The sequence below is a fragment of the Myodes glareolus genome, chromosome 8 (assembly GCF_982192425.1).
Source record: "Myodes glareolus chromosome 8, mMyoGla1.1, whole genome shotgun sequence".
Lineage (NCBI taxonomy): Eukaryota > Metazoa > Chordata > Mammalia > Rodentia > Cricetidae > Myodes > Myodes glareolus.
Window position 1 is genome coordinate 101,338,007 of NC_142033.1, and position 27,481 is coordinate 101,365,487.

At 55.1% G+C, this 27,481-nt stretch overlaps 1 protein-coding gene across 3 annotated transcripts in view; it reads right to left on the reverse strand.

The window, feature by feature from the left end:
* Positions 1-27,481, reverse strand: part of Kdm4b (lysine demethylase 4B) — a 73,701-nt gene that overhangs the window by 7,901 nt on the left and 38,319 nt on the right. For 2 of the 3 annotated variants that reach the window (XM_087909277.1, XM_087909276.1), the window contains exons 8-14: positions 24,598-24,701; positions 20,901-21,038; positions 10,550-10,746; positions 5,750-5,851; positions 5,427-5,593; positions 1,559-1,947; positions 1,257-1,377 (exon numbers count right to left, since the gene is read on the reverse strand). In XM_087909277.1, the coding sequence (XP_087765403.1) occupies positions 1,257-1,377; positions 1,559-1,947; positions 5,427-5,593; positions 5,750-5,851; positions 10,550-10,746; positions 20,901-21,038; positions 24,598-24,701 (1,218 nt within the window). The remainder of the gene's footprint in view (positions 1-1,256; positions 1,378-1,558; positions 1,948-5,426; positions 5,594-5,749; positions 5,852-10,549; positions 10,747-20,900; positions 21,039-24,597; positions 24,702-27,481) is intronic. The other variant, XM_087909278.1, reaches the window with a different exon arrangement.

Here is a 27,481-nt window from a genome sequence, read left to right on the forward strand (position 1 = left end):
CAGCACCTTACACCTTCCGGTCCGAGGAACTCCTCATGCAGGGCTTGGACACCCTGCCAGGGATCCAGCCCACTCAGCCTGGAGAAGCCCCACACCAGCTCGAGGGAACCAGAAATCTTAGGACTACGCTAGATTCAGGCCCTGCCACCTGCCAAGAGACACAGGGCATGGAGCTGGGGGGAGATTTGCCTGCCTAGAACTCCCAAGAGAGCCTTCTGGGAAGAGTTCAGTAGGGAGGTAAGAGCCAGGGGCCTGGTTTCCACTGTTCCCCAGATTATTGTCACTCCTATAGTGAGGTCTTGAGGTCCTGGGTACTTCCAGAACCATCCTGCTAGCACAGGAAGGCCTTGGGTGGAAGAGCTGCCAGTGGCTCTCAGACTCTGCCAACAGTTTTAAGAAGGAACTGAAACCCACCAGGGCCCGCACACACTACTACTGCCCTGCTAGCCTGCAGAGACAGATGTACCCAAGGCCTAACTATCACTGGAGAGCAGCCTCCTGGGTACCACCTGCACTCACCAGCACACCCCCCCCCCCCATCCATAGCCACACTCTAAGCGTTTGCATTGTGTCTGGGGACACTCTAGATACCTAGTTCTGCAAGCACTGATGAAGCTCCTGTGCAGAAGTTAGGGTGCAACCCTGGGACAGAGGAGCTGCTGCCAGAGCCTAACATCATGGCCCAAAACCATGACACCACGACCTGCACACCGTACCCTCTGCCACCATGGCCTCCACACCACACCCTCTGTCTGCATGCTGCACCCTCTGCCATCACAGCCAGCATGCCACACCCTCTTCACAGGTGCTAGCACCAGGCCTCAGCAACCTGTCTCAGACGCTGGCCCCTCAATCTTCCCACTGAGACCCTGAATGCTGCAACCCATTGGAATGGGGATTGGAACTATGGGTCCTGGTTGGAGATGGCTGTGATCTAGGCCCTCCCTGATCACATGATATTTGAGGCACTAGGTCCTGGCAAGTGACTGGTTGAAAGGTGGGGTCAGGTGGAGGTCCTGTAGGCCACAAAGAACTGGGGTGGTTAAAGGTATGTGTGGGCAGCTAGGTCTCTGTAGATGTGAAGGGGCAGGGAATTCTGTGGTAAATCTCTCACAGCATGGTGACGAGGGTGCCACATTGTAGGAGAACCTGATCCCAAGGGACTGGATGGGTGGACACTGGCACCTGTGCAGAGGGGCTGGCCTGCGCCCCATGCAGGTGGGAGTAAAGTGGCATGGTGGCAGGGTCTTGCTCACCTTCATCACTCGAAGCCTCCTGTTTAACCACAGACAGTGGAGACCGTGTAGGTGGACGACCCAAGGGGTGACGCCGGCTTTTTTTGATTTCTACCTTCAGCTTAGAGAACGAGGATGGTGCCTGAAACACATGGCACTATGGAATGCTGGACCCTGTCACCCACAGCATGCACACATGCACTCATAACCACTCCTGTCACCCACGACACACACTGACTCCAGCTGCCACCCTAGCATTCAAATGCCACACACAGCTGTGTGGGCAGAGTCACAAAAGCACCTGGTGGCCATTAATCACCCACCTGTGCATCGCCAGCTTGGGCCTGGTTTTCGTCTTCCGGTCCCAGCTCCATGGGTGCCAACTGCGGGTGGGCAGTGCGCTCCCTGTCCCCATCAGCGGTGTTGGTACGCGGAAGCACATATAGCATTGGGATGATGGGCCGCGGCCGCACCTCTGCCTCCTCACCTGGTGCCCCAGGAGGCACCACATTGAGGGTTGCTGGTGGAGGGCCCCCCTCTGTGGCCATGGGGCCCATGGCCGGCACCGGAGACTTGGGTGGGGGCTGTGGTCTCAGGACCTCCTCAGTGGGTAATAGGGCTGGTGGGGCAGGTGGCAACAGGGGTGACAGGGGGTTGGGGGTCTTCTTCTTGCTCCGGGCCTTGGTTGGTCGGGGTTTGCCTCTGCCATCCTCTGGGGGAGAGAACATATCATTCAGAACCAAAAGAATCAGACAGAAACAGGAGACCATGTTCTGTGGTGAGGAGAGCACAGCTGGCTGCAGACTCAGGATCCCCAAAGCTTGGGTAAGTTCAACCTCCGAAAGTGACCAATACTGGCCACTGCACTTAAAGAGATTCCTGACCTGGTGTTGAACTGCAACCTGCCACCCCAGCACTCAGGGCACCCTTGTCTGAAAAAAAAAAAAAAGACAGAAAGAAGAGGGAGGGGGGAGCCTTGGGAGGGGAAGCCTGGGTTTTCAGAAAGTGGCTGCGAATATGCTTAACTGTCCCATGTCATGGGCTCCTGCCAGCCCAGCGCAGGTATGGGGAGGAGTGGACTTGTACAGTTAGCGCAGACAACACATCACAAGCCAACACAGAAGGACCCAGCAGCAGATGGGCCTGGGGGCCCCCATCTGGCAGCCTCTGGGGTGAGTGTTGGAGACAGTTCCTGACAGGGGACATGAAGAGTGGCTGATGGGACTTGTCTTGGTGGTACTTCAGTTTGGTGCTATAATGGCTGCACAGCACATCACTTAAGCAGGGACAGAGTGATCAGGGGCTGGTCACTTGTACCATGTTCTCCAGAGAACCCCACCTGACGTGTGCCCTGGAGCCTAGTTCTCAGGGTCAAGATGTCACCTAAGGGTATCACGGGATTCTACCCTGCTGTGAGGGGCCTGGGTGCCACTTGTGTTTTAAGAGCCCTAGACTGAGTGGCTTGTGGGTAACAGCTATACCCCAGGCTTGGAAGCTGACACCTGTACTATCCAGGCAGGCTGCTGATGGGAAAGGAGGCACACTGGAGTCAGGCATCTGGAGTAGGCCCCTTGTGTATCACACCCTCACACCCTCCAAGGGCAAGGCTCACTAACCCGGATGACAGCATGCACTCTGCTCGGTTTTGAGTGTATTAGATAGCACCACCAACCCCTAAGACACTCAGTTCCCCAAGCTGCAATGGGACATGGGTGGGAACAGGTGGGGTGTTGCCCAGCCCCCAGACAACAGACTTCATCCACTTCCATACTGGAGTCGCTGTGGTCACCAATGCCAGGATGAACCCCTACAGGATGTGTTCTTGGATCCAAGGAAGGATGTCAAGTGTGGCCTCAGGAGTCTGTTCCTATGACCATGGCAGCTGCTGTGGAGTGATCATGGTGAACCTGGTATCTTTACAGCCCTTAGTGCTGGACCACAGGGTCCTGCCCTAGTTTTCTTATGACCAACGACAACTGTGGATCCTTGGCATCTCCAGGCTCTGTATGGCCATGAGATAGCCCGGAGCCCTTAGCAGAAGGCCAAGAAGGGCACCTCAAAGCCCACTGCCTCATCACAGACTCAATGGCTGCATCAGTGGGAACACCTCTGGTATTGCCTTGGGGATCAAGGAGAGGACTGCCACAGTCTGGTCCCTCTAGAGTGCTGGGGTGAGCAGTCTGGTGGAGAGGTCCTTCAGGGGTGACTGGGAGCTATGGCCTGGTGTCCCAACATGCCTGGGTTTGTCAGCCTGGTTGGTTGAAAGTCATAGGCCACAGGAGGCCAAGGGGTATAGTAGGCCACACATCTACAGGTGTGGGCTCTGCTCTAGCTCCTGAGGCTGGACACACCTGGAGAGCAGTACCTTCTAGCGTGGCCCTGCTGAGGAGCACTGTCATGGAAATCAGGTCCAGCTGCTGGGGATCCCAACCCATCACCCGCCGATGCCCCCTCAGACAGGCTGTGGGACACAGACAGGCTGTGATTTGGTGCCCCACTCAGTGCCCAGCACCCCGTCCTGAAAGCAAGGCCATGCTGACTACCATCCATGCGTTCCACAAAATGTCGCCTACCTCCTACCACAGGACAGATGCTGTTTCCACTACTTTAGGAGGACTTAAGGTCAAGGAGTCCTTAAATCAGAAGTGTGAAAGCCTTCAAAGACAGCCACACCCTGCCCTGGTGCCTGGCGGGGGCACCTCCCACAGCAGAAGGAACTCCTTAGAAAGGATTAAGCCAAGGACTCTGAGGTCACCACAGGATCCTCAGAGGAAGCAGGATGAGAAGCATAGACTAGAGAATGCCACATTGCTAGGTGGGTCAAGGAGACCCTCCTCACACCGTACTCAGGAAGGGGGAGCACCTGGCACCAGATCCACAGGGAACAGACTTCAGTAATTGGTCACATGGCTCCGGGGCTCACATGCCAGTGTGTAGGTGGAAGCAGGGAGCTCAGGCTAGACTCAGCACACCACCTACGTCCTGCAGCTTCTCTGTGTAATTGTAGCTGCTGGCATCATTCCAGCCCTCAGCTCCTGCAGATCCACATGCAACCATGGCAATCACACACAATCCAGAAGGGCGCAGGGATGTCACAGAGACCTCACACCTGTAGCCTCCTGTAGTTTCCTGTTTCTACAATAGCTGGCTGTTGTCCTTACTCTCAGTGTGGAGGAGAGTGCAGGGCCTTATGCATGCCAGCGGGTACCTCGCCACCTTGCTTGAGCTGTGCTCAGACGTCAGCTGGAAGCCCCCCTGGTTACGTGGCCATCAGTTTCTTCTTGTCAGCCTTAATTTGCTGTGTAGCTACTTCTGGCTGGTTCTTATTGGCTGGTGTGAGCTGCTGTCCACCAGTGGCCTCACTCGTCCACAGTGCCTACAGAGCCTAAGTCTCTGGACACGCGTGGCCTTGTCCACAGCCCCATGGATCACTCTGTCTGTGGTCACATCACATTGTGGCCACCCTGCTTTCCCTCACTGGGCCTTTCTGGGTTGGAAGACCCTGCCATGGTGTGCTGTGGACAGGTCTCTGTAACTCTCTGCTGTGGGACAATGGTCTTGTACCCTGTAAAGGTTTGTCAGTTGTACTGGTTTAATAACATGATGATTGGCCAGTTGCCAGGCAAGAAGCATAGGTGGATGACCACAACAGGAGAATTCTGGGAAGAGGAAAGGCTCAGTCTTCAGTTGTCACCCAGATACAGAGGAAGCAAGGTGAGAAGGCCTCACTGATAAATGATACCAAGCCATGTGGCTAACACATGTCATTAAGAAGCTTGAGCTAATTGGCCAACCAGTTTATGATTAATGTATACCTCTGTGTGTTTCTTTGGGTTTGAAGGGCTGTGGGACCTGGTGGGACAGAAATCTCTGTCAATGATTCTCCTGAGCAGTCAGTAGGAATCTGAGACACTGTGTTGATGCGTTCCAGTCCCTGCCTCACACCCCAAAAAGGTCACAGAGGAAAGCCCTTCCCTACGCTGGTGGAAGCCAGTGGTAGGAATGAGGCACAGAATATGCAGGGCAGGAGAGCTGGGAGACTCAGTGCCAGACTGCAGCTCAAGGTTCCCACGTGCACAGGTGCCTGCACCACTGTGCTGCCTCCCTGGGCCATGTCCAGGCCAGCAGGAACAAAATGCCAAAGTAGGGCTGCAGAGACCCAAACCCGGGCTGCAGGCATCCAGCACTGACCTTCCAGGCCCTCAGCCTCTGGGCCCTGTGAGGGCAACAGTTCCTCTTCCTCATCCTCATCCTCAGGAGCAGCCTCCTCCCGAGAACAGCCCCCAGGCTCATCCAGACCAGGAGACTTGGAGTCTTCAGGCTTGGACTTCTTGGGCTGGCTCCGTCTCCGGTGTGACCTGGAGGAGGGCACTGGTCAGGCAGCAGGGGAAATGGAGACTGCAGTAGTCCAGGGTGGGTAGGAAGGAGGGTCAGGGAAGAGCAGGGCTGGGGTGAAGCAGGCGATGGCGGCACGGGATGGGCAGGACGCTGTGGGCTGGAGGGAGATCACTTACGCTGGCCCTGGCCTCCTGGTCGGCTCCCGCCTCCTCTCTAGACTCGGCCTCCTCTCCTCCTCAGCCTTTCTCCAGGGTCTGCTCTCCTTCACACTAATTTGTCTAGAATGTAAATTTCAGGGTTTTCCTCTGGCTCGGGGGCCCTCTCTGCACACAGGGCTCTTAGGACCCATGCCCAGCCTGAGCACAGTAGCGTACCACCTTCATGTTGACAGCAAGGACGGCCCTTGGCACCACAAACTGGCCTCGCTGAATGAAGAGATAGGGTGAGGATGTGGAGCAGGGGCAGAGGCAGGACCCCCCACCAGCACCTGAAGCTGCTTAGACTCACAAGGGACAATGGTTTCCTGCAGATCTGTGCCCTGGGGTCCCCAGGCCAGTAGCCCTCACCCACCACAGCCTCTCAGTGGCCCAGAACTGGCAATGCCCAGCTCTGGGTGGTGGCTTCTGTGACTCTGACCATGGCCTGCCCTCCTTTCCCTCACTCCTGTGGCTGAAACACCCCCTGACCAGGGCAGGACCCCTCAATGAATGTGTGAGCCCCACAAAGATGACCAGCAGGCAAGCAGGTGGCATTCCAAGGAGGGACAGACAAGGTGTGCAAGGGCAGTGGCTGCAGGACAGGCTGGGGACAGGCAGGAGCGGGGCGGGGGAGGCAAGGAAGCACTGACAGGGAGAGGAGAGAGGCTGGGGACACGAGGCCTTGGATCCAGGGACACACACCCTTCTGCTCTGGGTGGGCAGCCCCAGCAATGGGGTGACTTGGAAACACCGAGTCAGGAAGGAAGTGAGGTGGCTCAGACTGTAACTGTTGTCCTCAGGGTCTAGGGCTGCTCCTGGTAGCTCTCAGTTCAGATAGCACTCACAGCCTGCCACCAACTCACTGGGCCACAGCTTCAGGAGTGGTCCTGGTTCAATCACTGTCCTGATCCCACTGGAGGCCACCCTTGCACAGCTGACTGGGACACCCCAGGCCTCTTTATACTACACTCTTTACAATTGAGCACAGCAGCCACTTAGTTCCCACAGCCACAGGACTCAGATGTGTGTGCTGCACCCATCCAGAGCAGGGAGGGTACTGGATACCAAAGAATAGCCATGCTGTATTAGGAAAACAAGCTGGAACCCAGCTCTGTGCCAGCTGTCCCATCTCCTCACTGACGCCTCTCCCACCAGGCTGGATGGATACACACAGATGTGGCCACCCTTCAGCAGCACACAGCGTGCCCTTACATCTTGTGACCCTGAGCTGGGGCACGGCCCCTTTTCTTGGCATCTCCAGGTGCTCTGGCCCCACCCTAAACTCCTAAGTGGCATGTCCCTGCTCCAGATAGCCTTCCATTGTACTGCAGCTCGGGGGGGGGGCTTGTGCTGGGCTGACGGACGCTCACTGTGGAGCTGCAAGTCTGAAGCTGTCTAGCAGGCAGTCAGGCTAGGGGACCCTGGGAGGGTGCCCTAGGCCACAGTGGCTTGCTCTGCAGCCTTTAGCCTGACACCAGGGTCTCTCTGGAAGTTCTGGGGGCTGCCTGCTGAACCCCGGTGAGGGACCCACGGGTGTGTTCCACACTATGGGTGGTCATCACCCCGCCACAGGACCAGGCTGCACATGGTCACTGCTACACGTGTCTTTGCTTCTCTTAGAACTCCCTGGAGGCTGGATACGGCTTCCGGCACCTTCTGTCTGCTGCTGCCTGCTGTTCCTGCATTTCCCTGCAGCATTCTGGGCTGGTGTGCTGGCTCTTCCTGTCCCTGCTCTTCTCCCATATGCTGTGGTAGCTTTGGAATCTTTCTGAAGTCTGTATCTATACCATTCTGGGCTCTGGCTTTGTTATGAGCTGGCATTAAGGAAGGTGGGTAAGGGGCTCGCTGAGGGTGATGGCAGGTGGAGATGGAGGTCGGGGAGCTTCATGGAAGACCATCGTTAGGATCAGAGCCACTAGATGGGTCCTGTACTGAAGATGCCAGTCCTGTGCCATGAGGCAAGTGGTGTGTCCCAGGGAGTAGGCCTGGCTATGGGGTCTCAGGAAGAAGAGCCTAGGACTCCTCCATACCAGGGCTCCCACTGGCCTATGCAGCCTGGGCCTGCTGGGAAGGCCTCCTACTGCCCTGTCGAGGCCTGAGCCATGCAGCTGCTCCTGCAGTCCTGCCCTCTCCCCATCCTGCGGGATCAGAACATGGCTGGAAATCAATCTGCCAGATTTCAGAAGTCAAGTGTTGGCATGTGAATGACACAAACTCTTCTGAGATGAAAGTAGGTGTCTCGGACTTGAGCGATGGGTGACGAGGAAGCCTACAGCCTTCGCTGAGCGGCAGGACACACAGAGAGATGACAGCTGCAGATATATGGTGACCTGTGCCCACAAAGCAGCTAGGAGACCACCTGCAGGCTCTAGTTTCCCCCAATATGTTCTGTTCCTGCCACTAAGGCAGACCTATGAGTATTTAAAATATCCCCTGGGAAACTGTGGTACATTCTGGGGTTCAGAAGACATTCATGAAGTCCTGGGTGTGAGTGCCTTGGGTCATGGGCCAATTCTGGTGTTGAGGTCAGTAGGCTAGGGCATCACACTATCAGCATCAACACCTCCTGACCCCCACACGTCCACAGCAGGCCAGGTTGGCTGAGGACTGTGGCATTGTCTCCTGATGGTCACCCACAAGAGGGCTGGAGTTGGCTCACCTGTTAAGTTGCTGCGGGAGACAGGAGACTGGGAATGGGGACAGGGTGGGCACAGGACAGCCTGAGCTTAGGCCTGTGCTGAGAAAGTCCAATGTAGACATGCAGGGATATAGACGGGGGGCTCTCCTGTAGTGAGGAACCTCTGATGGGTAGAGTTATGGCCAGGACACTGCCCAGAAGACAGAAGTCAGGGGCGCTCTTAGTTCTTGCCAACAACAGTAGCCCCAGATCCTGGTGTGTCAGGGAAAGAGAGCTCTGACCCAACTCAGAACCCCTGACATGCCTCAGTTTCCCTAAGGAAGTCCAGCATGCAGCCAAGGCACACCTGGGAGAAACTGGGCACATGTTCATTGCAATCCCAGCCCCAAGTGCCGTGAACTGTGAAAGCATGGCAAATGGTTCAAAAGAAACAAACAGCTCTGACCTTGTGCATTGTTACAGCTTTAAAGGAAATTATGTCCTTGGGAGCGGGCTTCATCTGCTACTCAGCCACTGCCACATTAGCACGGCTTCCAGAGTGAAAAGATGGGATGCTGCTTGTGGGAGAGAGCCTGTGAGAGTATGGCTGGAGACTTGAGGGTGGGAGATCCCATGGGCCATCTCTGGATGGTCCTGGTGTCACTGTGGTTCTGGAATGTGGTGCCTATTTACTGGTTGTCTGCTCAGCTGACCCATAAGCCCGGACACTGGACACCAATCATCATGAAACCACTCCAGAATCCTGCAGGCCCACTCAGGCAACATCACAGGCTGTCACCGGACTGCTGGGTGCTGCAGAATGTTGTGGAGCACAGACTGCTCTCCAGAGAGGAGGACACAGAGCAGGAAGTGGGGGTAAGACTGCAGTGCACAGGAAGAGGTGTCTGAGAGGACATGAGGGAAGGCTGCAGGCCACAGGTCACTGCCCAGACACAGGCCCATGACGAAGATAGTAGTGACCTCAAGCTTGCCAGGAGTGGAAGGTAGCAAGTTGCTCACAGCACAGCCAATGCAGGGTGCAGCTGCAGCTGGTTCCAGAGGATGCCATGGATTCTGTAGCATTTGGAAGACATTGGGATCCTAACAGCTGTGTCTACAGGCCAAGGTAGCAGCTGTGTTCCTATGTAAAGTCCTGTCAACAGTGGTGGTTCCATAGACTGGCCTGCCTAAATGCACAGTTCTTGGGACTCCCTGGCTCTTCACAGGTAGACAGCTGAGTTCCATGCAGTCCCACAGTTGTGGCCCTAGCTCAGCTCTGAGGACCATCCTTGGCCTGTCAGAAGCTCAAATCCCTGAAGGGCTGCCAGAGTAAGATGGATACCCTGGAGTGAAGGACTGGGCCCAGCTGGACAGGCCTCCCTCTTAGACAAAGGAGTCATGTATTTTTAGCTAGCTCTTACATTTTAAATTAACCCATTTCTATTATTTTGCATTTTACCACGAGGCTTGTGGCCTACCGGCAAAGTTTTGGCGGGCTATGCTGGAAGCCTTTGTCTCCTGTAGTGGCTACATGGCTTCTAACTGCCTACTCTCTTTCTACATTTCTGTTTTGATTTCCTGCCTGGCTTTACTCTGTTAAGCCATTAGCCAAAAGCAGCTTTATTCATTAACCAATAAAACCAACACATAAACTGAAGGACCTCCCACACCAGTCAAGCTCCTTCCCAACCCTGCTACCTGTACTACCAATGCTAAAGACCACACAGTGCTCAAGGTTGTAGCAGCCCTGCCCAGGTTCCCAGTCACAGGTGACCACATTATTATAAGAAGCAGGCCAGGAGGGTCCAGTCATCCTTAGGAGCATGGCATCTGCTATGGGCTTTTGGCCACATGAATGCTTGCAGGGAGGGGACCTTCCGGCTCTCAGAGCTGCAAGGGTACCAAGTTTACGTCACCAGGGGAAGCAGCAGTGAAATGTTCATTTGGATGTCCAAACGAAGTAGAAACGAGAGAGAGAGAGAGAGAGAGAGAGAGGAAGAGGAAGAGGAGGAGGGCAAGGAGGAGGAGGAGGAGGAGGAGGAGGAGGAGGAGAAGGAGAAGGAGAAGGAGAAGGAGAAGAAGAAGAAGAAGAAGAAGAAGAAGAAGAAGAAGAAGAAGAAGAAGAAGAAGAAGAAGAAGAAGAAGAAGAAGAAGCCACTCACCTGCGCAAGAGCTTGGCCTTCAGTGAGGCACGCGAGGCACTCCAGGAGCTAAGCTCAGGGCTGCTAAGGGCTGTGGGCCGAGTATGGTCCAGCACCGTGAGGTCACGGCCCTGCTTCCACTGCTCATAGCGTTCAGGCTGCAGGATGCGTACAAACACGTCCATGGAGATCTTGACCATGTCCTTGCGACATGTGCACTGTGGGGACACAGCAGGCACTGAATCTTAGGCAAGGCTCCTGGCTCCCACACTGCAGACAACTTGGTGAGGATGGGACTGCTAGCCCAGTGCCTTCCCTACCCGACCACAGGCAGGCCAGGCCGAGAAACTCCCGGAGAGATTACCCGTCAATAAGTGGATGCCCAGTCTTGCCCACCAAGAAGTGAAGAGAAGAAAAGTAGACACAGACCATTTCCAGAGGGCAACATGGTCTTACAGATCAACCACCCAGGACGAGGCAGTCTGGGTGTCATCCAGAAGGGCCTAGAAGATGCAAGGCGGGGCTTGTACAGTCCAAAGCAAGGACTGGCAAATCCAGACAGTTACTGAGTGCAGCCAGGGCCTGTGCTCACGACCCAAGCTGAACACTTCTGAGCCAGCCTTCATTCCCAGCTTAGTGGACACAGGCCTCTCGACACAACACGCTATGCCAGAGCAGAGCAGTAGCAGGGGGCTGACTCACTCCTGGCTTCTGAGGACACTGTGGACAGGGCTCTTTCTGCCCCCATTCCACAGCAGCTGGGGAAACAGAGGTGAGTAAGGAGAGCACTTCCCAGTATCCCTGTCCTGCTGAAGATGGTAAGAGCGGCCTAGGACATGAGGAAACATCCCAAGGCTCCTGCCCCTCTTTGCTGGGGGTGGGGTGGGAGGCTTGGGATCTGCCTCGGCTGAGAGAGAGGGAATATTTATGGCTGAGCCATTCCCAGCAAACTCGACTTGCTTAATGGGAATGTGCAGGACAGCGGCTGTGTGGGACTTGGCCGGTCAGTGGCAGCCACAGATGGTGCCCATGTTACACATTCCTGGGCCTGGCCTCCCCAAACCCCCATCAACTGCAGATTAAGGGATCTGTGCCAAGTGGCTCAGCCATCGCTTTGCTGTCAGTAATTAGCAAAAGCACCTGAGTTCTCCCACGGGGTCCATAGACACTGCCGCAGCCAGCATTGGCTCCATGGCCAGCACCAGCAGTCAGGACAGAGCTGCCAGCACAGGCTGGCCTTGCAGGGAAGTGGTTTTCACAAACTCCATATGGGCTCTGTAGATCTGGGGAGTGTGGGTCCAGAAGCAAATGTGTCTGGGAACCCAGTAAAGGTGGCAGGGTGGCCTGAGGCTCAGCCACAGGGAGGGCCCACTCTGAGGCCCAAGAGGCTTCCCCGGGCTCTGCATCTGGTCCTAGCGGCTTAGCACATCAGTATGGGAGATGGCAGAAGGCTGCCACAGTGAAGTCACTCTGCAGATGAACAAAAAAGTCCATCTGTGCAGAGGATCTGACTGGACTCCTGCAGGTTGGAGCCTGCTTAGGGCTGGGTGTCACCAGGTGAGTGGCATTGCAACGTCATCGCCCTGAACCATAAAGAAGGAAAGCGGTGGGGCCACCAACTCAGTCCATTCCAGAGCAAGGTGGGGCCTAGGACTCCATCACCTCTTGGAGACAGAAGTGACCTTAAGGCTACCTACCAATGCACTTTAGGTTCTCTGTTTGGTGAGCAGTTGTCGCCACCTGGGATTCTGGGGTAGCCACGGACCTTTCTGGCGAGCCCAGCCTGTGAGGGATAAGCAAGCCCTGTGATGACACCTGACACTGGATGTGGAGCCCAAACTCAGCTCCTGCACCGCCCTGCACTCCTGTGCCTTGGCAACCAGAGCTCCAACAGAGTCCTCAGTGACACCACACTCCACAGGAGCCCCTGCTCACTGAAGTTTGCTAAGAATCTTCCAGAGCCTGAGGCGCAGGCACCTCAACTGGAGCAGCCCCTCACTTCCACCATCCCTGCAAACCCCTACTAACAGGGCAGTCTGCCTTCCGAGTCTGCCTCAGAGAGGGATTGGGGATTGGGAGGAAAGGCTCCCTGAATGCCCCTCCTGAGGCTGCCCTGAGTCCTGAGCAGGGGTCCTGTCAGAGACCTGGAGAAAGGGCCTAAGCTGAGATTCAGCTGAGACAGCTGTCACTCATGCATGGCAAGCTGACAGGATATAGGTTACTATCAGTGTCCCCAGGCTTCTGTCCACCCTGTCACTGCCTGGGACGGTCAACACATCAGAAAGGCCCACCCCTGGAATCCAGGGAACGAATGAATGGCAGGGCTGCTGCTGTCCATGGCCGTGCAGCATGGTTTGCAGCTAGGATGACTGAGTCTGCCCCAAAGTGAGAATACAGGGACTCTCGGTGCCTACTGAGGATGTGGCCTGGGTGTTAGGAGTGCAGGGTGGAGTCCCAGGTGGGTAACTAGAGACCTGCCTGGTTGCCTCAGGATGCCCATAACAGTGTGGGTCACAGGGCAGCAGCAATGACCAGAGGATGGCAACCAAGCCTTACCCCTCTTGCTGGGGTTGAGGGTAGGGAACCATGGAAAGAACCAGGAGACATCAGCTTTCCTCCACCTCACTCTCCAGAACCCCAAAGCTGACTGCAAGCCTGCCGTCTTCTAAGTGTGGATACCTTTGTGCATCGTGCAGGCCCTGGGGGAAGCACAGAAATGCCTTCTGAATCTCCTGCTGCTGGGGCCATGAAAGAGAGGGACATTTGCCCCCCAGCGCCTGGGATCCCCACTTCTGTTTCCTGTCCCTATCACCATCTGGAAGTAGCCAGAGGGAAGCAATGCCTGTACCCCAGTTGCCAGACTGTTATTCTCAGCTCCGCTCTGAGACAGTTCCTCTAGGAGCCTCCACAACTGCCTAATAGGAAGTGGCCACACAGGACAAGGCCAGGCCTTCATGAAGCACAGCACATCTGAGGTATGGCGCCCTGGCCCGTGCTTCCCAGACCTGCAGGGCATGCTCTCCAGGCCCATCTGATATGGTACCCAAGAGGCTCAACAGAACTCACAGCAAAGAAGAATTGGAATGTGCAGTGTGGACAATGAACACAGACTGGCCAAGGGAACTCAAGGCACAGGGGTGGCTCCGCAGACTCCGAGGATGGCCCTGCCACACTCTTCTTCTGAGGTGGACACCAGACAAACCCGGAGTCAAGCTTGGACAGCCAACCTGGACCAGCCTCCAATTCTGCATGCAGACTCTAGGGAGACCCATGGGACCGACCTCCCCACACATGTGAACAAATGGCACCCTGCAGCCACCACTGCACCTGCACTGCACTCTGCACCCTACTGCAGTCACAGGTGTCCACACACAGCAGACACCTTCAACATGCTGCTGCACAGGAGACCCCATCTGTCGACAGTGGCACCCTGCTTCCCCAGTGGTCCTCACTACTGGGTACTGGTGCTCCTCAAAGCATGTAGCCTGCTCCGCTCTAGGCACCTTCACTTTACACCATCTGTGTCACCATTCACTTCCCCACACAGGACTGGTGGAGACCCCTTATCTACCCCACAGGTCCTTGTGGTCATTGACATCATCAGAGACACTAGAAGACTTGTCTTCCCTGGCTACCCAAGACACAGGAGTGAAACACTTGTGTGTGGCTGGCAAACACAGGGCACAGTTAGCAGTTTAAGGTCCCACACTTTCCCTAAGCAGCTGGTCCAAGGCTCTGCACTTAGGTGAGCCTTGCCCCCATGCTCCTGGGGCCCAGGATCAGCCCCGTGAGCAGACTGTATCTGTGAGCCAAGCATCTCCAGCAGTTGAGTACCATGAAAGTGTCTTATCTATAGTAGGGGCACACACACTTTTCCAGGCCTGTGGTGCCCCAGCTCCTTCAGAGCTGTGTCAGGAATGGAGGTTCTGCTGTGCCCCCCAGGGGTTCCCACTGCCTCACTCAAAACTTGGCTGGGCATAGAGTGGTGAGGCCACCTGGGCTCCCAGGATCCTTTGTTGGCTCTGAGCTCTGGTTGGAGGCTGTTCTGTTCTGAGAAGCTGGGTTACGCTTGAACTCACTAGTGTACAACAGTGAGTTGGGGGATGCAGCAGCTAGAGAGGAGATGATTAAAACGTGGCTCAATAAAACCACCAACCCGAACAGCATGTTACTGCAGGGACCCTCCTGCTCCACCAGTGTGACAGCGACAACTCAGTCATTGCAAGGAACCAGGGCGGAACACGGAGCCTGTTTCTGGGTGACCAGCACCTGCTGGGGTTGTGGGCGTGGCATCCCTAAAAAGTACCAGTCCTAAGGGGGACAGAAAATTTGTCCCCAGCTGTAGGCGGACACTGCTTTTTCGTTCACCGGATCCCACATCACCCAGCTGATCACCATGGTCACTTGTGACTGGACATGTTCTGGTCTAACTGTCCCTACCCTCCTGCCTAGGTGTGTACTATATCCCTTTCACATAAACAACACAACCTTATGGGATCCCTGCCCACAGGCATCCTATCCCTGCTGGGGTGTCCAATATGGCCTCCAAACTCAGAACAAACCCAAACTCCTCCCCAAACAAAAAAACGAAGCCAAGTGGTTCACCATTCCCACTTTCTCTGGAGCTCCAGATCTGTCTGAAGATGGGGTCCCACAGTGTGAACAGGTGAATTCCTGGCCTGGAGTCTAGTAGCAAGGGTAGGGGCACACCAGAGGCCGCAGACGGGGCATTGCCCACCCCCACTGACCTGATGGAGACTGAGCCTCTGGACCCACGGCTCAGGCCTGGATTGTCAATCCTTAAAGGTGGACTTTGCCAAACCATGGGACCATGTCAGCTGGCTGTGGTTACATTCACTCTTTCTCAATGGCACCATGGTCTCCCAGGTCAAAAATATCTTTAAAAAATTAAAATAGCCCAGTCTGGCCTTTACTTGGAGCAATCTTCCTGCCTCAGCCTCCTGAGTGTTGGGATGACAGGCGCGCACCAGTGCCCCAGCAGAGGAAGGTGGGCACGGTGACTGTGAGGGACACTACTGTAGAGTCTTATGCTTGATGCTGCAGCCTGCGAAGGGTTAAGCACAGAGCTCTGGCTGTGCTTGGCCCATTTCTTCTGTGATTACCAGCACTGCAGAAAGTCCAGTTCATTAGGGAGTCACAGGAACCTGTGCACAGGACCATTAGGTGCAGCTCGGTGCTTTCTGGTGGGGTCTATGCCCCCGAGCAGACACCAGAGTCATGAAGCCTCTCCTGTGGCACTGCACCCATGACAATATGTACCCCACCCTCCTCTGGGCACAGGGACCACTTGTCCTAGGAGGCATGGGGCACAAGAGACAATAAGCAGGGAATGGTGGCACTGGCCTGTCTATTCTCTCTGCACTGCTCTTTGGTTGGGTCCTTTCAGTTCTGGCCTTCTGCAAACCTCAGTGCAGCCACAATAAGACAAAAACCTGGCACTGCCATGCCAAGGGCCTCCCAAGGCAGCCCAGAACACCCTAATATCCCTTGACATGGACACCCCTGGAGCCCCACTTTACTCCTGGGGAAATTGAGGCACAAGGTGGCAATGCCCAGGCCACACAGTGTCAGGGTGTCCAGAGTCTGTGTCCAAGATCTACTCTGCACTCAACTTACTGGGGAACCACTGCCAGGGGTCAGGAGTCTATCAGCAGGATCCTCCGCGGCCAGGGGCCCCAGTGACACTTGGGATCACTGTGGCTGCCAGGGCTGTGGAAACTCCTGTCATGAGGTGCAGAGTTAGGATACCCCACAGAGAATGACAAGGCCATACGTAGTGCTGAGGGGCCACACTAGGCTGCCTTTTAAGACCCTTCCCCTCCCCGCACAGGACCCTTGGTGCTTCCAGGGTCTTCTGGGCACATATGTGCTTAAAGGCATGATGACTGAGAAAGGGAACAAGAGGGAAACCCATTTCACAGACAAATTTATGGCCAGCCCTGTGCACACAGCTCTGCCATGGCACAAATCAGAGGTCAGTGAGACAGGGTGGCCACAGCTAATCACATAGCCTGGGAGACACTTCACTGACAGCAGGGAGCAATGCTGGCGGTTCTCAACGGGTCAGTAAACTCAGTGCTCTCTACCCAGTGACTGCTGCTACCAGCTCACCACAAGGGCATGGTGACACACACCGAATGGCCACCTCCAGACTTTGACCCCAAACTCTATAGAAGGTCTCCCAACCTCATGTCTACTCCCTCAGGCATGCCAAGCATTCCTGGGAGGACTGGCATCCAGCTACAGGAACTGCAAAGGGACAGAAGCCTCTGAGTGTGTAGCCAGAGCCAGGCTCTCGACCACAACCCTTGTTTCACTACAGCTAAACCTGGTGGAGTTCTGGTGAGTCCTGCCAACAGGAGCCTCTTCTGAAGTGTGCAGGCCAGGGCTGAGCTTCTCATGCAGTATGTGGCCTGTGACCAGGAGAGGGCTGACACAGCAGCCAGCGAGGAGCAAAGAGGAAAAAAGCTGTACAGGTGGCACCCCTCCCTGGAGAGCCCCTTTGGTTCTCTGCTCCTGACCTAGCCATGGGAAGGCTGCTTCAGTCTGCCAGGGTTGGCAATGTGGGCAGGCAGACTGTGCCATAGGCCCGTACATGTCTCCAGGCCTGGAGAACTCTGACGGGGGGCGTTGACCTGAGCACCCCCAGAGGCTCACCCCCCACCCATATGCATGTCATTGAAGAGGTCTGAAGCCTGGAGAGCATGATGGACATGGTGCCTGCTGTGCATCAGTAGCTAAGTTGCTTGGCCTGTCTGTCCTTGTCTGTCAGCCCAGGGTGAGCATGCTAGAGAGTGTGCTGACTTCGTGGAGCCAGGAATGGTCCATCTCTATGAGAGCATAGAGAAATGCCTGGGACTTGGTAGGCACTCACTCTGGCCCCACCAGGCACTAGTAGCCCTGCCCCAAGCTCATTCAAGGCTCTTGCTGTACATGTGGGAGGCAAAGAGATCCAGGTGGGGTGCTGAACTTTCTGGATTCTTAGCTTTGTTTCATTTTTGCTGAGACAGGGTCATGCTCTGTAGCTCAGGCTGGGACCAAGCTCATGGCAATCCTCCTGTCTTAGTTTCTTGGATGCTAAGATTCCATGTGAGCACCAGGTGCAGCTCTGAAGCTTCTCTGTAAGGATGGTGCTGACAAGGCAGGAAAAGACCTGAAGGGTCTACACCTGACACAGGGCTGTGGGATTTTGATTGAGACAAGTCTCCCATGTAGCCCAGGCTGGCCTCAAACTCACTATGTAACCAAAGGCATCCTTGAACTCCCTGATCCTGCCTCCTGAAGGTGGGGTGGCAGGTGTGCACCACCATGCGTGCTTTCTGCTGGGGACAGAACTAGGGCCTTGGGGCTGGGCAAGTCTCTGCGCTAAGACTCACTGTCCATCTGGTTGACTTTCAACCTTCATCTTAAAACCAACCAAACAACAACAACAAAGAAAACCCCAAAAACAAAAAACCTCTGCTGTCAACAGCTGGTGCCGCACATAATGCTGCACACAGAAGGGCTCTGGAGGGGCCCACCATAACCAGGGCCACGCCCAAACGTCCTGTTGTCACCACAGAAGGAGGGTCCAGGAAGACCAACTGACACCATCTCTCCAGAGAGCCGGTTCCTACCAAGTTTAGATAAGTAGGCCTGCCCTGTCCCAGGCAGAAGCAGGAGCTGAGGCTCAAAGCCCATGACCTGCGCTTGAAGTCAGACCACTGGGTCACCTCTCCACCACTAAGGTAGGACCCATGAGAGAACTCATCTGATGGCAGTGTGATAGTCCCTGAGCATGTGTGTTACTTTTTCTGGGGAGACCTCCAGCCATTTCTGTTTGTGAGACCACACTGCACCTGTGCCAAGACAGAAGTGGACAGAGGAAATGTGACTTGTGAGATGGTCTTCTTTCTGCAAAGGCTTCATGAGTTGCTGCAGCTGACTCAAGGGATGTGCCCCTGGTGACCTAGATCTCCCAATACCAGGCCTCTTCCCTGTCCTCAGGACAAAGTTGAGCCTCCTACAATGTTTGAGCTCACATGTGTATACTCTAGAAAATTCCTCACTGAGGTACCATAACTGCTCAGCCTGTGACAGTCTGTATGTCTCCACCTATTCCACACAGTAGTGGTGGTGCTCATGCATCTGGGGAACGTCAACTGGGGCTGTGACTGGATGATCCCCTGGGCCACCAGGGGATAGCCCCACCAGGACACCTTGTCCCCTCCCTAGCCCTGGCACCCCCACTTCTGCCTTTGGATTCCCTAGTCTAGACGGTCTTCATCATGGAGTCCACACCACACTGCTTGTGTGACTGAGCATGACATTGCTGAGAACTTCACAGGCAGTGGGTCAGAGGGCTCCTTCCCCTCCTACACATGGTTTGCAGGGGGCATGCACATTCTCCCCAATCCCACCCCCCTCCCGTTACCTGCCTTGGCACCCCTTTCAGGGCTAGGGCCCTCAGCGCCCCTCTCATTAAGGGGAAGGCATGGGGATATGCACAGCGCTAGGCAAGGCCAAGGTCTCACTAGCATAGTCAGCAAGCAACTTCCTGGGCGACTTGGGTTGCCCGGGTGCGCAGAGGGCCCGGCTTGGCACTACAGTGAGGGGTGAATGACTCCCATGCTGGTAGCCGATGTGCCTTAGGGACACAAAGAAGAAGCTCCAGTGCCTACCATGGACCATGTATTGTTCTACACCCTCCAGCCATTAAAAATGCAAAGTGGTACCTGCCAGTGGGCAGGAGAGGGAAAAGACAGCTTGCCTGCAGCTCCCCACTGCTGCTGAGGATGTGTGAGGATGGGCGAGGTCCCAGGAGAATGGGAATAGGATAAAAAGGACACAAACTGTGCACAGGCTGGGGGATGGGGAGAGGGGCTATGACCATCATGTGGGAACAGTTGAGATGGAGGCAAAAGGCTGGAGAGAGACAGGAGAGACAAGCACTTGCCTGCCCAGATGCCTTGGGACTCAGATCCTTTCCTGCCTTGCATGGCTTAGCACCCCTCACAGCCTCTGTGTCTACACTGGCGGAAGAGAAGTAAGTCCTGGTCTCCACTCCCCACCATGAGGCCAAGAGTCCACCCTCAGCTGGCTGTGTATCCCCTTACCACGAGGACTGTCCTGGTAGCCGGGTGCACATGAGAGGGTGTTGTGCTAGACACCCTGCCTTGTCCCTAGCTGGTCTGCGGTGCTGCGGGCCACTTGTTCCCTAATTTCATGCTATGCTGCCTAACAATGTGAGCATGGCGCCATTGTGGACAGCACTCTCCAAATGCTGCTTGTTTGTGAACACATGGCTGAGCCTGGAATTGTTTTCACTATCTGGGCAGTTCCTGTTGTGACTGTATCTGAAACAGCCCTGCAAACTTAGGCCCGGCCTTCACCGCTCAGTCTGCCACAGGTGCAAATGATCTCAGTTGCCATCCCACCAGTCCTGGATATGCATGCAAGGTGTCTAATCAATCAAAACCGGACACAGGTCCCAATCTTGGGTCATGTCACCTCCCCCCAGACTTAAGTGTTTCATGAAGACTGAAGCCAGCCTCAGCGGCCTTGGAGCAGGTCACCAGGTTCATGTCATGTCCTTAGCGAGCACCTGCTCTGGCCTCATGACCAGCCACAAAAGGAAACAATGCCCATGTAGCAGAGTGAAGGTAGCAAGCAAGTGGGGAAGATGGGGTATGGCCTGATTTCCATCCTCAGAACCCACAGAAAGTTGAAAGTACTAGTGCATGCCAGTGAAATGAGGGACTAGTGGGGCACCCCCAAAGCCATGGTCAGGAGACCCTGCCTTACACAGGAAGACGAGGGGCAGCAGACTACACATGCACACACGTGCACATGAACATGCACAAGGAAAGTAGCAACACAGATAAAAAGCTAAATGATGGCCCCATTCTGGGCACAGGGACATCTTGTGGTCCCACCACTAGGAAGGATGAGGCAGGATCAAGCCAGACTATGTTTGATTTCAAAAACTAAAACTAATAAATAACTTGGCTCAACAACAAAGGCCAGTTTGCCAGAGCAGCACTGCCCAGAGAAGTGGTCCCTGTGGGGCACTAAGAAATGAAAAACTGAGCCAGCAGTGGTGGCTGGCTTTAATCCCAGCACTCGAGAGGCAGAGGCAGATGGATCTCTGAATATGAGGGCAGCCTGGTCTACAGAGCGAGTTCCAGGACAGTCAGGGCTACATAAAGAAACCCTGTCTCGAAAAATCAAAAGAAAAAAGAAATAAAAAACTAAAGATCGGGTTCCTTGAACACCAGCCTCTGTGCACACGACAGCAGCGGGGGCACACACACCCGCGTGAGTACAGGCTGTCCCCACCACCCACTGAACCTGAGGCGGCTGTCATACCTACCTGTGTGGCCACTTTGCCATAGTCAATCCAGCGTAGCGTGGCAAAGTTGGTGGACTCAGCGCAGTTGAAGCCGTGGTTGAAGCCCGCATGGTAGCCATAGGGGAAAGTGATCATGAACTCCCCGGCTTCCTGTGTGATCTACAGAGGAGAACGATAAACTCAGTGGGCAACGCTGGCTTGAGGGCGGCCCTCAGCTACTGGAGCCCTGTGATGAGCTTGTGGATTCAGCAAGGGCACAGAGCTTAGGAACCTGTGGGATCCTGCCAGGTTTAAAAAAAAAAAAAATGTGTGTTTAGGGCTCGCAAGATGATTCTGCGCTAAAAGGTATTTGCTGCCAGGTCTGACAACCTGGTTCAGTGCCCAGGCCTCACACTCACACTTGACTCCTATGGGCTATCCTCAGACCCTAGCCATGTCCCCAGGCCTCACACTCACACTTGACTCCTATGGGCTATCCTCAGACCCTAGCATGTCCCCAGGTCTCACACTCACACTTGACTCCTATGGGCTATCCTCAGACCCTAGCATGTCCCCAGGCCTCACACTCACACTTGACTCCTATGGGCTATCCTCAGACCCTAGCATGTATCCTTTAGTACTCACAGCCACAACATTCATAAACAGAGCTTTTTAGAAAGAAAGCTGGACTTGGGAGGCAGAGGCAGGAGGATCTCTGTGAATTCAAGACCAGCCTGGTCTACAGAGCGAGTTCCAGGACAGGCTCCAAAGCTACACAGAGAAACCCTGTCTCAACTGCACCCCCTCCAAAAAAAAAAAAAAGAGAGAGAGAGAGAAAGAGAGAGCTAGAGAGAGAGAAAGAGAGAGAACTGAGCATGTGGTGCACACCTCTAAAGCCAGCACGCAGAGGCTCTCGAGTCCCAGGCTAGTCCAGTCCACACAGTGAGACACTGTTTCAAACAAGCAACCACAGAGCAGAGCTGCTGTGGTGGAACACATCAGTCATTCCAGTGCTTGCTGGCTGAGGCAGGAGAGTCACCAGTTTGAGACTAAGCTGAACTACATGGAAAGACCTGGTTCCAAGCCCTGGCCACCAAAGATCACAGGGCAAGCAGAATGTTCCCCATTCTGCACTACGGCTACCATGGCTTGGCCATCCCACCCAGCCTAAGGGATATCATCTACCACAAGGTAGCACTGGGCCACCGACTGCTCTAGCCTCTGAGGCCAGGCCGGAGTACACACAAGCAGTATGTCCTGCATGCACAGTGCCCTACATGGCACCACTGACGCATATGGATCACCGTGAAGTGAGTTCTGGGGCCAGCAGCCACAGCTCCACTAACACGCTGGAGCACCTGCCGGCCTGTGGGCTCAGTCCCTGAGACAGGCTGCATCACAGCGCAGCAGTGACAGACAGGGCCAGCTTCTTCTGGGGTGGGGAAACTGAGGTCCCAGGAGGAAGAAGGACGGCATCTCTCGAAGGCCGCCGGGTCCTCACCGTCCACTGCACAGGCAGGAAGGTCTCATGAGTGCAGGTGTCTGCAATTCCGAGCTTGACATGTGGCAACAAAGAAGGAAGATTCCAGAGACCTGGTGAGGCCTTGCCCCTCAGCCTGGCTCATTATGCGACTCTGGTCACCCTGGCTTATCTTAAGCACACAGGAGATTCACTGGCTCAGGGCGTCCCCCTGGATGGCACCACCCACGGTGCCTGCCTTGGTGGCTCAATGATCGCACTGAGAAGGTGTCAGGGGTTTCTTCTCTCTGAACACTTCAAGTCACAGTGGTTACTACTCTAACTGCCCCCAGCCCCTCACCCCGGGTAGCTGAGCTGGGTTCCACACAGGCCTGAGTCCACATCACTGGATTCCTCTTGGCAGCTCTGGGAAGCAGAGAGTGGACACTATGGTGGGAGGCTTGTAGCATCAGCCACTTGTTCAAAGAATCCATCAAAACCGCAGCCTGCCCTGGAGAATGTGTCATATTTTTCTTTTCAAATAATTAACTGTCAATCAAGGGAAGTCAGCTACATTATGTTTTAAAATTTCTGCCCAAGTGACAGTCACTCATGGCACAATGAAAGGTGGTGGAGTAAGACACAGGTGTGCCCCTGGATCCCGGCAGCCTCTTCATTGTGAGCTCTAAGTGGGCAAGGGGAAGGAAGGTCTGGAGCTTTAACAAATGTTCCTTCAGAGAGTGGTGGTGACACTAGCTCACTGCTGGATGGTGCTCTCCACTGTCCAGCACTCACAGTGAGCACATGCTAGGAACTGTCACATTCGGCCTCCTGGGCAGACATCAGTCATGAGAAAGGCTTGCTGGGCTCCTGTCACAGACATCACAGGTACTGTGTCCCCCACGCTGCTGAGCTGCCTCCCTTCACTGTTGTCCCAGCAGAGTCACAGTAGTCAGGGCCGGCGCCAGTCAGGGAGAGAGCTGGAGACGCGGGGCAGATGAGGAAGTCGATGGCAGATTACAGAAATGCACACTCTTAATTATTAACAAGCTGGCTATTGATCAGTTTTCCCTTCTAAAAGTAAATACCATTACAGACTCACAAGTGCAGTGCGCAGCTGCTCATCTACAGGGAAGGTGACGGGAATTCTGATGAGGAGACCCGCAGCACATGGAGGAGAGGATGCTCATCTCTAGCCTTTGCTCTGCCCTTAGGTCCCATCCCCAGGCGGGGCAGCTACCTTCTGATGCCAGACAAATGCCTTCACCCACAAGCAGGTCCCAGACACGCAGCACAGCAGTGTGGGGAGCATAGCTCTCAGTGTGAGCAGCCCCTGTGAGCCGGCTGCCTGGGGCTGGGCACCATATGTGCAATCCACGGTGCTGCTGAGACATCGCCTGGGGGAAGGACGAGGCATTTACTCTGTACACGGAGGTCCCTGTACATGAAGCACTAGCCTGGAGAACATTCCCCACAAGCTGGTTGCAGACACTTCTCACTTCCACAAGCAACAACGCTGTCACCTCACAGTGGAATCTCTGCTTCTCAGAGCCAGAGCCGGAAGCAGCCTCCAGGCTGCACCAGCAGGAAGAACACAGCGATGCTGCGGGTGCCTTGATTGAAATGTCAGGAACAATTTCCAACATGCTGATGTCCTGTGTGAGCATGGAGTGAGGGGTCTCATAGAACCCGCTCCTGGGCTGACAAATTGCTCTTCAAAGAGAACTTTAGAAACATCTGTCCCAAGGGCCCTTTCCCTCCCTCATCCCCAGAGCACACAGCTTGTGTCCTCTGTCAATGCATGCCCAATTGGGCTGGCCTTCCCTACTGGGATGTGCCCCATGTTGCCTGAAGAAACCTGAGGTCCCAGGTATACAAAATTGTCAATCCAAGAATAGAAAGCCCACTGCTACCTGTCCCCATAGCAGCTGCCACAGGGCTGACTCACCCACCTCAGACCCCTCCTTTACAGCCTTTAAGTCGACACACTGAATGAGCTCAGTCTCCATGCTCAGGAAGGCTGAGCCACCCATTGCTTAGCAGAACACCTTTCCTGTGACTAGCCACCCTGTTGGCTGTAAGCAGTTAACACTAGATGTGGCCCAGACAGTCAGGGATCTGCACTTGGGCAAAGGGCTCTGTGGTTTGGAGACAGCGAAGACCCTGCGAAACCCACACTTGTCTGTGCCCTCCCCCACTTCCCATGCAGAAGATGAGAGGCCACCTGCCCAGACTAGTGGTGGTTACCATTCTAGGACCTTTTCTGGGACCTGTACATACCCGGCTGAAGGGGATGCCATACTTCTTCAGGATGATGGGAGAGATAAGTGTCATCTTGTGCCTCAGGAAGGCATCGCAGCCCTGTGAGCTCCCAGGGAAGAAGCCTGGAGTGAAGGAGAGCAGTGTCAGAGTGGGTGCCAGTGTGGGGAACAGTGGTTGTTGGCCTCGTCCTGGGGAGTGGACTGAGCTGGGACCTCAGTCCTGGGCTCAGTGGAGTGAGTTGCAGCACGTTGCAGCCCAGAAGTGTGGAAGACAGAAGCAACTGCCACTCGTGTGACTGCCCAACAGACACCTTTCCAGCAAGCTCTTAGGAGTCCCTCCTGTTCACAGGACAACCTCTCAGGTGACCTGAGCATACAGCTTCTGGGGGTCAGTACCCCAGAACCATATAGGTGGGCATGGTGGCCTAGAGAGCATTTGGCACCCCCTGGAGAGTACTGGCAGTTCACGGGAGCAAGACTGAGACTAAGGGTTAGCACCAAGAGACAAGTCAAGTCACCTATGAGCGGCCTCCAGGTCCCAGCATCTCAGTAGTCCAGAGGAGAAAGTGAGGCCCCAGTACACAAGTGAGCTCAGGACAGGGAGCAGCCTATGTTTCCACTGTGGCCCCCTTGCTTCCCCAGGAAAATGGTCCGTTTGCCTCAGAGCAGGGATGGCTGTCTCACAGCTCAACCACATCCTGGGGTCCCAGTGCAGATCCTGGCCTTGGGCTCCTTGGGATGAAATGTACAGTTCCCAGTGGGAAGGGGACAACCCTCCAGAAGCCCAGGGTAGGCTGGGACTTGGCCACACCCTTTCAGAACCATTACTACAGAAGCCAAGATGGTCAGCACAGGGAGCAACCAAGGCAGGGCACACCCAGCCCCTAGACCGGCTCCTCACCACACCGGCCTGTGTGTCATCAGATGCCTGTTCGCCATCACCCCACCACAGCTAGAGCCACACAAATCTGCTGTGGGCAAAGCAGAGGGTGATGGCAGAACAGGCCCACAGCCTCAGTCTGAGGAAGTTTCCAGAAGCCCACACAAACACAATGCCCCAGCCTCCAGGACAGCATGGCCCAGTCAGTCTCTGCTTCAAGAGCACATGTTCATGTGTGTGTGCCCACAGACACATGCATGGGTGCATGGTGAGCAGGGCTTTGGAGGCCCTGCTGCTGGCAGGGGGCTAAGTTAGAAGAGCAGGCTCCAGAGGGCCAAGTTCCCATCTTTCCATTTCTTGGTGCTAGAAGTGCCTTGGTTAAAATTATGACTGCCGCCACCGTCAGCTGCACGTCCCCTTTTAATGCACAGCTTAAGTGGCTCTCATTAGGTCCCTAATAAAGGCTCGCATCTGAAGTGATTAGCGCCCCCACATTAGTGCTCTCCCGCGGGCATCTCTCCCCGCATGCCCACTTACGGCTCAGCTATTCATTTTCTGTGCTAACCGTGAGCCCACTCCACCCAACTCTGCTGTGGGTGGCATCAGTGGTGCATGCCCAAAGATGGTCTCAGGACTGCCAAGGCCAGGGCTGTGGGGGAGCTACATGTGGCCTCCTGCAGACACTGCTGTGTCATGCATCTGGCCTCCCTGGCCTGTCCCCACCCTCCCCACTCCCCTGGGAAGACTGCTCAGTCCTTCCTCTGGTTCCAGGCAGGTGCCCCACCCTTCTGGTTCTTTAAACTTCTTTTGGAGGCAGGGTCTCACTAAGTGGCCCAGGCTGGTCTTGAACTCACAGAGATCTACCTGTCTCTGTCTCCTGAGTGCTGGGATTAAAGGTGTGAACCACCATGTCCTACAGGCCAGATGTTTGAAGCAACCACTCTTGAGCCTCAGGACTGAAATTCTGCAGCTGGCTCTCCCCTTCCTCAGCTTCTGCACAACACCTTCTGGGAAGGCAAGGTGCCACCATCATCCCCTACCGGCCCTGGGAATGGGGATGTGGCTACTGGGGAAGACAGAGGGCACTGAAATCCTAACCATTCATCATTCTGAGGTTGGCCTTGTTGTCTCCAGAGGAGGCCACAGAGCAAGAACCACCTCACATGCAGAGAGGAGACACTGTCACTGTCAGTGGAGGCCGGGTAGCAACTGTGAGCTGGTTCCCAAGTCCTGAGCTGGTGGCTGAAGAACATTTCCTTTGTGTTTTATAAGTAGTGTCAGCTCGCTCAGGAAACCCCCCAGGACCTGCAGCATCACTTTCAGGGTCAGGAGGGACTCTGTAGATGGCTCTAGTGAAAGACCCTGAGTCAGGAGGATCCTAGATCACCCTGGACCCAGCAATCTCATGGGTCCTCAGAGAGAGGCAGGAGGGGGTTGCTGTTGCACTAGATTAGGAAGAGGGGTGGGCTACAGAACTCCCAGGACACTCGCTATGACCATGGTCTGAGGACTCTAAGCAAGGCTGTCTACAGTCACCAAGGTTGTGGTGCTTGGGCACAGCAGGGCTGGGAAGCAGTGCCCAGAGAGGCCTCACTCATGCCCACACTGTGAACACTGCAGTGGGAGGTGTCTAGAGCGCCATTCAGCTATGGGCTTCCAGCAGATGGCTCCTGAGGGCTGCACGGCTGAGGAGAATTTCCAGAAAACTCAGAGCTGCCATAGCCCTGACTGCCCACCGAGGGCTGCCGTAGCCCTGACTGCCCACCAAGGCCATCAGAGAGGCTGCATGAGCAGTCCCTCTCAGTACTGACAGTCTGTGCCAGGGCTGCTCTGAGGATGACAAAGGACAGACAGACCTTTCAGGAAGTCAGGACTCACGCCTCTCAATATGCGTGTCCTGAAGTTCCCACACACAGACTTACACCTGACAAAGAAACGGGTGAGCTGGGCATGGTGGCAGAGGCCTTGTCACTTCAGTCCTTAGGAGGACACACATACACGGGCGCATACACACACACACACA